Here is a 12556-nt window from a genome sequence, read left to right on the forward strand (position 1 = left end):
AGAAAGAAATATTAATGTCCACAGGAGGCCTATGGGACAAAGTATGGAATCAAGTAACTCATACAGACCACTATGGGCCAGAACAATGGGCTCGCTACGGCCCTTGTTGAGTACTAAAATGCTATACTAGTACAAAATAGCAAAAAAGTAGCAAAATAGCTTGAGGGTGGCATGAAAATATCAAGTGCTCAGAGCTAGAGTCCCAAGTGCATGAACCGGCTCCACATATCCAGGCTCCATGGTGGCTCTCTGATGAGATGCAGAGAGCTCACGTATCTACATCTGTCGGGCTATCTCCCGTGGTTGTGGAGGGCGTGGTCTCCTCGATCTCTGGATCCCATGGGCTATGTCAAGGGTGACGCCTCGCCTCGATCGATCTCCCTTGAGGAGAGCTGAAATAGGTCGAACCACAATCGTGTGTGCTTTGGTCGCGTGTCATATCGTGTACGGTCTTTGTGTCCCTTGTCCAACAGTGCTGTGTCGGCTCTCTCCACCGATCCATACATCTCTCATGTCGGCTAGCTCCTCCTCTACCCTAGCGTGCCCTGGAGCTGAGTCAAATGCATAGAAATCTGTGACCTGTCTCTGTGCTCGGTCTACCTCAGTGCCTTGTGCGATGGTCCCATCCTGCTGCTCTCCGATATGTCGTAGTGACGTCTCTTTGTGTCGTCGCATCTCCATTAGGTAGAGCCCAATACAAACCTGGTTTTGGAAGTGGATCAGTTGTGAGAGTGGGCCAAAGCCATGCGCTTCCTGAAAAAGGCAATGGTAGCATCCTCGGATCTCATAGTAGGTTGGGCAGACACATAGAAAATGCTCCTCTATCTCGATCGCCCCCATCGTGCACAACCTGCAAGTCCGTTGCTCTCTGGGTACGCCTGCAGCTCTCCCTGCCTCGATCCTCAGCTGATGGGACGAGGCCCGCATCTGTCCGATGGCAATCCTCAGCTCGTGTGAGACTCCTCTGCTCGTGTGAAACTCCTTTGTCCTCGAGATACTAAGGTCTGATGATGAGCCCATTCTCCGATACTCTCAGGAAATGGTCATAGTAGAGTTGGATCTTGGTGGGGAACTCCTAGCCGCCCCCCCCCAAGTGCGAGATGTGTGGAGTTGAAGGAGATCTAACTGTATGATGCGGTTAATCTCATCCCGTGGAATCAACTTGGGCAATGCATCCATGCTATAGGAAGCCGGTCCATTTGAATGTCGTGACTGGCAAACCATGCTGTACCGACCCCATTCTTTGCTAACCGTATGGAAGACTCTAGTGCAAGTTACGGAAGTCTCTTGCGAGGTAGGTCTCAAACTCTGTGGAGGAAAGTCATTGTCTGAAAGATGGCATCAACCTGGAGAGGGGTCATGGCAAAGTCTGCCTGTACTATTTGATCGGGGAGCGAGGGCTTACTCCGAATCATCCTAGAGCCCATAATCACCTATAGCCACTCAAAACTCCTCCATTCTGTTGCTGAAAGATCACATCCCTGAAAAGGTGCCGCATACATGGCAGTCGGCCTCACCAGAGTGTCGAAAAGCCAACACTTCCTCGGTGGATCCTAGAAGTGCACCTGGAAGCACTGTCGCTCTAGTCGGGCCAAAACACCATACCCACGTGTGAGTTGTGCTCTGGCTGTGTGGGTCATCATGAAAACTGGCCCTGTGAAAACTGCACCCAAGTATATGTAGGAGAGAGAGAGAGAGAGAGAGAGAGAGAGAGAGAGGCGGGCAGTGAAGGAGAAGGAACTGTGCATAGGTATTACAGCTTCTGTGCATGCTGAGAGAAGTAAGCAAGCAGAGGGACAGGTTGGTAGAGAGAGCAAGAGAGCAATATCTGCATTGTATTATCATGAAGGTTTCACGTGTGGTATTTTAATATTATAACTTACACTAATAGAAACCTCTCTACCATAATCCGACTTTCTTATCCTCAAACCAAAATTTAGTGAACAATGCTGTTTAAGTGATTTTAGTTTGTTGGAAGTGTCGTTTTTCTGTCTTTTGTTTTTTTGCCTTTTGTAATCACTTTGTACAATGTACGTTATTTAATATATTTACATCTTTGCCATTTTCAAAACCATTTTCACTCAGTCTGGGAACGCTTGAAGTCATCTTCTAGAGTTAAGTGTTCTATCTCAGTTTGTGCAAAATTGTATTTATGTGCAGGTATTCATGGATGTTGTATTCAACCATACTGCCGAAGGAAATGAGATGGGTCCAACGTTTTCTTTTAGGGGGCTTGATAATTCAGTGTTCTATATGCTTGCTCCAAAAGTAAGTGCTTGTAGATGACTTTTAGATTTGCTGTTTCAAGTTTATATTTCCTATTGAAAGGGGTCTTGTCTAATTGCTTTAAAAAAAGAAGAAAGTTGCTATCCTAAAGACCACAAAGGAACATTGTCGCTGGTTGGTTTATATTCATTTAACTTTTTGCACAAGGCATATTCATATAGTTTATAAACATGCAACACTGACATTAAGATCATCTTGTAATCTTTCTGCACCACGAGACATTTGCAGCATATTGTCTCCCAATTACTGGTTTCAATTGGAAACGATGCTGGCCATGTATGCTATTGGCTCTTGACTTGTTATGTGAAGATGAAGCATTGCCAGCTTCGAGGCTAGACTGTTTCTTCTTCTTTTCTAATATAGTGTGCTTCCTGCATTCAGAAATATCATGTCTTGGCTTTCTGCAATAGTTACATGTTTTCTTTTTATTATCAGCGTTTCTGTTGGAATAAAAAATGTTACCACCATTATGTTTGGGTTTCCCACATGACTTTGCTTCTGTGCAGTACCCTTATGATGGGTAGCAAATGCCTGATCACCATTGATATAGGCATTCTGATTTGCATGGCTTTGCTCTTCCCGCAACAGTAAAGCGACAAGCTGTTTGAAGGTATAGTGGTTAGGACCACATGGGGTAGTTGGTGCCATCTAACTTATCTTCAGGGGCAAGCATACCAAATAGATCATTGTTTGCCATTGCAACTGAGGTAAAATGCACAATCCCAAAGTAATATGTCTGCACAAAGTTCAAAATCAACCTGCTTACATAGCGACTAAGTGCGAATGTATAAGTTACTATACTCGTGTCAAGATCGAATTGGCGGGCATATCTGTACTGATTCTTCCTTTGGATTTCCTGTCAATATGGGAGCATCTTTGTAAGATCTGGAACCACACTAGCCCCATTCAATAGGGCTTTTTCTACTCCTAGCACTTTGCCTTGGAGGACCCACCCAAACAACATTGGGTCACCCAGATTTTCAACAGGTTTACTAGATGGACCCTAGGGTACATCACCCCCATGAGATTGTGTTGCATGTAGACCTCCTCTTACACCCGCTCTTCAAAACCATATGTGTTCTAAGAGTTTGTTTGCCAAAATAATTGTGTTGTCTTTGGAAAACTTTGCTATATTCTCTCCTAGATCCATGAGAGGGTCCTCCTATGATATGTGGCAGTTGTGCTTGTAGATGGGTGATTCCGATGGTGCAAATAACATGCTGCCAATTGAATATTTCCATCTTTTGTCAATATATCTACCCACATGTATTGCTTGCATGGGTCTTTCTTTTGACCTTGGTTGGTTTCTCCCATGTCTTGCTGATGTAGCATGCAGTCCCCCAAATCCTCTTCCTCCTATGTATCTTTTAGTGTTGCATATTGATGCATTTTGGGATCCCTGCATTTTTGGAGCTTAGTTCTTGTTAGTGACATTGAGGTGCTTGGCGATGCCATCTATGGTTGCGTGAGCAGAGTCGCCTCTTGCCGTTAAGTTTTGCCGTTTTGGAATTGGTGTACCAGCCTGTTTGGGAACCTTGTCCGAGACCATCCAGACCTCTAAGCTAGCTGAACACTATATTGGTTGCAGTGATGAATCATTGGCAAAGAAGAGAATAGTGTATACTGGTGTCTCTATGATCCTCACCTGTAACTTTGTCATTATTTTGCTAGTATTGTATGCTGTGATCGTGCGTAGACATCAAACGAAGAGCTGACCCTGTGCGTTCTATAAAGAGGCCGGAAGGCGTGGTTGTTGGAGTTCACGATTGCAGGCAGAGGGCAAAACCTTCTATGTTGATCGTTGGTTGCCTACTTATCAAATGCATACCCTGATGGACGAAGTTGGGCTTTGGAAGGAAGCAGTTTTGATGTTCTTCTGGAAAATAAGGACGATTTGACCAGGGGGCTTTCTATTCTCTCTGTTATTTAGACGGTTTGCATTTAAGCTTTCCATGTGTTTGCCATCTTTAAGTTCATGTGCAGTTATCTGAGATTGCAGATATTTCCCTAGTATAGGTATAAGTAATTCATCTCGGTTGTGAATGTTTGGAGATATGCCTGTGTAGCAGTGTTTGGATTCAATTTATACATATTGGAATTTTAGTTGGAGATAATGTATTAAAAAAAAAAACCAACCGACCTAAACTGGTTTAAATTTTTTTGGAACTCAAGTTGTCATAAATAAAAGCAAAGCTATAGCGATGGAAGTCGAAGAAGAGGCTTCAAGGGTGGATCCCGTAGAGTCTAGAGTCCGGCTGACCGCGTAGGTGTCGCGCCCAACGGCCCATACACTATCTGGTAGAATTGCTTTATTAGGGAATGCCTTACAACATAATTCGGCTCAGCAACTGCAAGCAAACGTAGGGCAATCCGAGCTTAGAAAAATGGTTCACAGTATGTCTACTAGACTATCTCACGAGGAAAAAGGTAAAGGTCCATTGGAGCTTGAAACCAATGTTCATACGGTCGAGCCTAGAAGGGCTAAGGTACCTAATATAGCCAATTCTAGGCCTGAAAAGTATTTTGGTCGGCTGTCTGACCGTAGTTCTGATGTCATAGATATCTGGTTGCACTAATGGGATGAGGCTTTCGCCATTTGTGAAGTTAGGATTGACATGAAGAAAATCTGCGAGGCCACCCACATGTTTAATGAGGGGGTGGAATTGGATCCAAAGAAAGTGGCTGCAATACTGACTTGGCCTATCCCTCAGAGTTTTATGTCAATGTTGATCATGATACTCTGAAACATTTTTGTAAACAATCTGACTTGAGAGGTTGCCAAGCTAGGTGGGTAGAACTCATGCAGGAGTTTAACTTTACGATTCGGTACCGAAGAGGGAAGGATAATAAAGTTATTGATGCGTTGTCACACATTATGCATAATTATGAGTTTCACAGTATTAGAGAGTGCTCTAGTGATCGAGATTAGAGAAACTCAAAAGGTGGACGAGCTCGTCCAAAGCCTTTGGCCTAAGGCTCATGTGTTGAAACCCGGGGAAAAGGGGGATCTGGCATCCAGAAAAGGCCAAACTTATGCAACATATACCATAAGAGATGGTGCAGAAAAGAAATGGCAAGGTAGTAGTAGCTAATCAAAATGATCTCAGGCAGCGAGTCATTCAACAATGCCATGCTAGCCCATGTGCAGGACATCCAAGAGTTGAGAAGACGTATGATCTTGTAAAACGAGATTTCTTTTAGCCAAAAAATGAAAAAAACATATTCATGAATATGTGACACGTCGTTTTTGGTATCAAGTGAGTAAGGCAAAGCGGGTGAAGCTACCCGGGCTTTTACAGCCCTTGGAAATACCATTAGGTAGGTGGGAGAGCATTTCCATTGACTGTATTGTAGGTCTAGCTACGACGCAACATTGATATGATTCTATCCTTGTGGTGGTTGATCGTCTTACCAAGATGGCTCACTTTATTCGGTTCAGATGCGGGAGATGGTAGCACTTGCGAGAGCTAACATCCGCCAGGCTATGGATAGAGCTAAGGCGTATGGGGATGAAAATAGATCCGTGAAAGAATTTAAGGAAGGAGAAAAAGTTTTCCTCAGATTTCCTTCACACTCTCTAAGTCTTTGACTGCAGGAGAGTGTGCTAAGTTATCACCCCGATATTGTGGGCCGTGGTTAATTCTAAAAAGAATAGGCAAGGTGGTCTATAAATTAGAATTACCACAGGGTTGTAAGGTGCACCTAGTGTTTCATGTTTCTCGTTTAAAGAAGTTTTTGAACCCAGGTGAGTCACTAATCGAGGGTGTTGTTTTGTTTCAGGAGAGAGAGGATAATGCAAGCCACAAACCAATAAGAATCTTGGACCGAGGAACAATGCAAGTACGCAATCGGAAGATACCCATGGTGTTGGTTGCATGGCATGGTCTCCCTCTATTTGAGGCTACCTGGGAATCCGTGTACTAGATGCGGAGAGCGTTCCCAAATTTTGTGATCGAGGACGCTGATGCCTGAAGAGGGAAGGAATGTTATGCTCAAGCTGAGATAACATGACCCCGAAAGGGTTGGTGGACATTTTCCGTGTCATATTTTATTTTAAAGCACTTAAACTATATGGTTAAAGGAATTAATGTCAAGGTCCTTGGTGAGGGCCAATTGGCACTAACTAGGTGGTTCTAAGGTCAAGGGCCTAGGTGCACCGAAATTTGCAATTGCTAAGGGGCAAATGGAATTAAATGATACTCCAAGAGAGGGGTAAATGGTACACCTAAGGATGGCCCTAGGAATGTGACATGTGGCATGTAGAACCATCTAGGGAGTTATGGGCTTTGTGTACAACATGCAGGAGGATTAAGTATGATTGTGAATCGAGCTTGTTGACACAAAGATTGGCTGGGAGGATTAACTGAGTGCCATCGCCCGTGATTTGGATAGAGGAATCGGGTTGTGCGTACCATCTGATAGCTGGTTACAGTGGTCATGTTATAGTGGAATGGACCTTATTCAAGGTCCATCCTTCCATGCTCTATACCTTGATCTTGAGGGTCGAGTTCCTATTTTTCTTTCTTTCCTCCCTCTCCTATATTTTCTGTGACGACAGCTTTTCCATCCTTCATATAAGCATTCTTTCCCTCCTTTTTTGCATTTCAGATTTTCAAGCTCTTTTATGTTCTAGGAGTATTGGCTCCGTGTGAGGTCTTCATTTATCCGTATAGAATGCCCTGGATAAAGAATGCCCTTTTAGATGGTGTTTGTGGTTCAGCGTTTTAGTGCAGGGTTGTATGTCTTGAAATTTGACAATTATTTGCCTGGATTTGTTCCGTTTCCTCCCCATTTTGAACGCCTCCTGCTGCCTAGTTGCAGAAATATGCAATGTTTTTTGAAATACATGGGTGAGGAATTTTTCCATGTCCTCATCCTCACTCTCCTTTATCCCCACAATTATAAGGTTTAGTGCTTTTTCCTGCCGTTCTTTCTGCTCTCTCAACGTGGAAATGAGTTCATCCATTTCACTGTTTACTATGCCATCAATAGTCTTAACGATATTCTGTGTTTCTGGCACTTGCTGATCTGACTGTCCTCGCCCTTTTGGTTCTTGCATTTTCTGCTCTATTTTCTTATCCATGTCATTGAGCTTGGCATACCTATTTCCAATTTGTTTTCCATTTCTTGCATCCTTTGAGACATTGCCCTTCATGCTGTCCTGTAATTGATTGACCATACTGATTAGCATCGTGTTTTCATTCGGCATTTTGATCATTGCTTCACACATATGTTCTTTTGTAAAAGTCCACAAAGCGCCTCCAAACGGGATTTCTATCCAGTTCCATCAGTTGATGGACAAGAAAAAACGGGATTCCGTTGATGACTGACAAAAATCCCCAAATCCTGAATTTTTGAACTTGAAGTTAATCGTTTTTTTTCTTCTATATCTTGCTCAGCTCCCACAGGCGTCGCCATGCAGATCTTCAGCCATCACATGATTTCTTGCTATAATCAGAGTGCTTCTGTGGCAACTTGGGCCTGATCATAAAAAGAACACCACCAAGTCCCATTTGACCTGCACCCCCTTGGTCTACCTATGATCCAATGTATTATACGTTGGGCTGCCTTAATTCTGTCACCTTACGTAGCACCTAGTCCAAAATTTTGTTCATGTCAGCATCACCGAATGGGCAGACCTGTGCCTAAATTCAGAAGAGCAGCTCTACGTTCTTCTCTGCTCTGATGGGCTTCAGCTTGACTCATCTCATATCGATTTTGCCTATGCAGCCCGACGTGACTCGCTAGTGTCACCACCATGCCCTGCTCAGTCCTTCGATATTTACTCTTCTCCCACCAAATCAGCCGGCTCAATTGCAATCGATTCTTTTTCAAGGTAGCTTGCCGATTTCTTGACGAGGTCTATTAAGCTGCTGCCCAGCCTGTCACAAATCTGCCTGTCGCCCAAGTAGTTTCTACAAACCCCCAATTCCCTAGATGAATCCAGTATACCTATGTCCAATTCTTAAAGTCTTTCTTAGATATCCCTTTTACGCCTTCCAGGCATACATTTTAAATCATTTGCCTTTAGTTTTGATTCACAAGTAGGTACACCTAGGCCTTTGGCCTTTAAACTCATGTAGTCCATGCAAAGCACGCTCACCGACAACCTTGACATTAAAACCCTTTGACCATATACATAAAGCATAGTACAAATTATTACAGTTGTCGATCCTTTAAAAGGAAATGCCGACCAACTCTTCCAAGGTCATGTTATCTCAACTTGAGCGTAACATATATCTAGAGTAGTGAGCTAAGAGTCCTGTGGATATGAGAATGGCCTTGTTTGAGTCTGCCGCTCTCTTATAGAAGATCTAACCTGATAGGGTGGGCCATGCCACGGATCCCTTAGTGATGTTACAAATGCCTCTTGTGATCCTGCCAAGAAAGTGTGCAATGCCTTATCAAACCCTCGGGGCCTGTGCTCAATTCCAAAAGCAATGCTTAATGGAGCCTCTTGGGCATCTGGAATATGCACCAAAGGCCTATCTCCAAGTGTGGACCAAGAGTCCTCGATGCTAGAAGTGCCGGACGAACATGGAGATTGTCTCTTCTGGTGGGATCGTCTCCAAATATATGTTTGCATATGGGTAGATGCCGTGGGTCTCCCAGTGTGCTTAGGGAATTAAGACTTCATGGTGGTATTGTAGCTCAGCCCATAGATCCCTAGATGATGTAACAAGTAGCTCTCCTCATGCTACAAAACAAATGTGCAATGCCCTGCTAGATCCTTTGGGCCTCTCTGTGAATAGACTCTAAAGCTGTGAAGCATCACGAGCATCTAAGATGTGCACCAAAAGCCTATCTCTAGGTGTTAAATGGGAGTCCACTTTGCCGGAAGAGCTTAAATATCATGGAAATTCGTCTCTTCCAATAGGATCTTCAAAGTGACCCCCAAAGTGAGTTTGTATGGGTAGAGCGAGGCCATAGGTCTCCTAGTGTGCTTCCCGGTGGGTATTTGTTGCAGGCTCCAAAGTTGGCCTTGTTTAGCATTTGTGATGTTGTAATTGAGGAGGAGGAGAGTGTGCTATAGGGGGATATTGCATCAATCGATGGCCACTCTCAAGGATCCCATGATTGGTGCTCAAGTGGGCATTCACTTTAAGTCTAAAGATGCCATGGATTACCCATGACAAAGAGCTATACGGAGCTATGTACCATTGGCCATCACTCAAGCCAACCACTCTGATTGTATGGAAAATAGTATTCTCAATTTGCTCCTTTGTCAACATGACTAGTCTCTAGCCCTCGCAACCTCGTAAAGAATTCTCTCTTCTTCCTAGTCGGAAAGTATGCACATAACGTGTGAGGGAGTATGTGTCCTTTAGAGACACCTTGCTAGTGAATTTGTATATCCTCAGTTTGATCTACTCTTTGATTTGGATCAAGGGATACAATTGTGTCAATCTACAAGGTGCGTTTGCGATCCCCTTGCAAGTCGATAATGATTATGTGGACTCCTTGAAAATTCTTCAAGAAGCACCTACAGTGGAGGCTATTCCCATCTACATTGCATGTATCCCGATATCTGTGTAAATGTTCTAAGTCAACAAAAAACTCATTCCTCATGATGGGTTGCTTGTCCCTCTAATCTTAGAATGAGAAGGAACCCTCTGAAAGCGTTGCTTTGATCTGTCACCAAGCTTTGATGAACGTTGCTAATTGGAGAGAAGGGGTGAGTCTGATGTGGGCATCCATGAAGGTCCATTTCATACTTGGCATCCAATCACCTAGTGTGGACGTGTGCATATGAATTTACCGAGTGGGAAAATACCAAGAAGATCCATCTTGTGCTTGGCAACCAATCTTCTTCAACAAACATGGGGTGTCTTTGAACGAAAGCTCCTCTCATTCAGTCGCAAGCTCTAAAATTCACGCCGACGTGAGAAGCCCTCGTAGGGGTAAAAATCCAATGCATGCTAGGCTCCTAGGTCTTTGTCTTTCCTAGCTCTGATTGGATCTCATGTACTCTGCAAATAAGAAGCTCTTTTTAGGGCTCTATAAGCCCCTCACAATGAGCTTCACCAACTTTGGATCAATAATATCCAAACGTCCTTTGGACAAGGACTGAATAATGATTGCCATGCGACCTTGACCCTAGCTGGTGGGCTGCCATCTCCCCCTAAACTAAATGAAATTTCGGATGAGTCTCTTTACTTCTCCAATGGAAAATCTAGAAAATGCCCAATAGGAGCAAAAAGTACCAGGTGGTAGCAACTAAAAGCCAATGCAAGGTCTAGAAAATGACTAGGTAGTAGCAAGTAAAACCTTGTTTGCCACCACGCTCTCCCTGACATTGCCAACCTTGCTGAGCTATGATAAAGGATCTTGCGTTGAATGCTCAAAAGAAGTGGCTCCGCAATGATGTCCATGCCCACATACTATTAGGAGCAAACATACTAGGTAGTAGCAAGTAAAACCTTGTTTGCCACCACGCTCTCCCTGACATTGCCAACCTTGCTGAGCTATGATAAAGGATCTTGCGTTGAATGCTCAAAAGAAGTGGCTCCGCAATGATGTCCATGCCCACATGACAACTTCCCTCTAGGAACCCAAATGAAGTCTTTGTGTGGGCTCCATTAAGGAGTGAATCATTGACCCAAATACCGTAGTATTTATGCCGGTTATGAGAACTCCCGAAGCCAAGAAAAACCCCTCCATAAAAGAAATAAAGACCATGAAATTAGGACCATCCTCCAAATAAAGTGATATGTGATGCATATTAACATCCATAAACTCCTCTTAACACTGCAATGGGCATCCTCATGCGTTGAATGCGAGTGGCTTGTCTCTCATAAAACTGCTCATGGCCTCATCTACAATAAAAAGATGAATGGGGCTAGTAGAATGACTATGTGGAGTCTGTCTGCACTCGCACCCATGATGAGGATCTGACTGTGAGCCAAGGACTCCAGAGTTAACACCCCTATAGTCTACTTTCTTGGAAAACCACATGCCCAAAACTGCTTGCTGCAAAATCTCTTTGCCATGAATGGTGGGAAGGGAGATGAACGGAGGAAGGTCCTCCATTCTAATGGTTTGCATGATAAATGGAATAGGGGACCCTATCTGATTGCATCGGCAAAAGTGGTCTCCCTCTCGAGCACATGCCCGAAATTTCTCCCTATCTCGTAGGTGGAGTATGAAAAATGGTTTGAACCTATTTAGTTGGTGAAGTAGGTTTTCATGTCATTTGTTTGCGCCCCCAAGATCCATCCCCAACAACCCCCACCCAAGCCAAAATGTTAAAAATAACTAGCGAAAATGATACTGTTGTAGTGGTGGGAGTGGACAAAAAGGACTTAAGAGTCCCCCCAACACACATACACATTTAACTATTGAGAAGTGGTATGGTATGACATTTTTATATATCATGGTGTCAGCAGATTCACAAAGAGTAGAGCTGCATTTGTCATGTCTTGTGAAAAATGTGTATTGGACTAGTCACTATTTCAACACTTTATTGTGAAGTCTTATCCTTTGCCTGGAAAGTCATTCATGTTCCTCGTCTATTAAAAGACTCTCATTCCATTTTCAAACATTCCTCGTCTTTTGTAGGACTCTCATTCCATTTTCAAACATTCCTCATCTTTTATAAGACTCTCATTCCATTTTCAGCCCACTTAGGTTTCAGCTTTCTCTACAGTGTGTTCTCATAGCTTTTTATGGCGTTGTTACTGGTGTCTTTTGTATGAAGAGTGTCATTTTTTCTAAAAATTCCTAGACCTTGTCGTGATTAGCAATAAGTAATCAAATCTATGAGTTGTATCCATCTTAGAGTGGTTATAAGTCATGTGAATAAAGTTTGTAAGATTTTCAACTAGACTTATGCAAGCATACGAAAGGTGGTTAACTCAGTATTTCTATGTTCTTCTCAAGCTGCATTAGTTAGTAGATGCATACAATGTGATCATTTTGATAGTTGGATCTTTGAAATAATGAGAATCGGTGGCTAACAAAAGAGGAGCACAATTTATCCAAGGTTTTGTCTAACGGTTTCTTCCCATTGTTAACCTCTTTGTTTCAGGGTGAATTTTACAATTACTCTGGATGTGGAAACACCTTCAATTGCAATCACCCAATAGTTCGGCACTTTATAGTGGATTGCCTCAGGTACAATGGAGATGCTGCTCACTAAAATTTGGTCAATTGTATGAGGTTAAGTACCGATAATGTCTTTTTAAAATCCCATAGATGTTATGTTCAAGTAAGAATCTGGCATGACCATGGCTGGGTCATCTGACACAGGTCTTTAGAGACCATAAGATCG

The 12556-nt window shown here is 43.2% G+C and overlaps 1 protein-coding gene across 1 annotated transcript in view; it reads left to right on the top strand.

Annotated features, from left to right (window-relative positions):
* ISA1 (isoamylase 1) overlaps positions 1-12556 on the top strand; it is a 116836-nt gene that overhangs the window by 44143 nt on the left and 60137 nt on the right. Inside the window, exons 7-8 of the mRNA XM_087377892.1 lie at positions 2161-2268; positions 12314-12399. Of these exons, the coding sequence (XP_087234018.1) occupies positions 2161-2268; positions 12314-12399 (194 nt within the window). The remainder of the gene's footprint in view (positions 1-2160; positions 2269-12313; positions 12400-12556) is intronic.

This window comes from Dipteris shenzhenensis, chromosome 1, assembly GCF_047967505.1.
Source record: "Dipteris shenzhenensis isolate YYH24624 ecotype China chromosome 1, Dip_SZ_1.0, whole genome shotgun sequence".
Taxonomy (NCBI): domain Eukaryota; kingdom Viridiplantae; phylum Streptophyta; class Polypodiopsida; order Gleicheniales; family Dipteridaceae; genus Dipteris; species Dipteris shenzhenensis.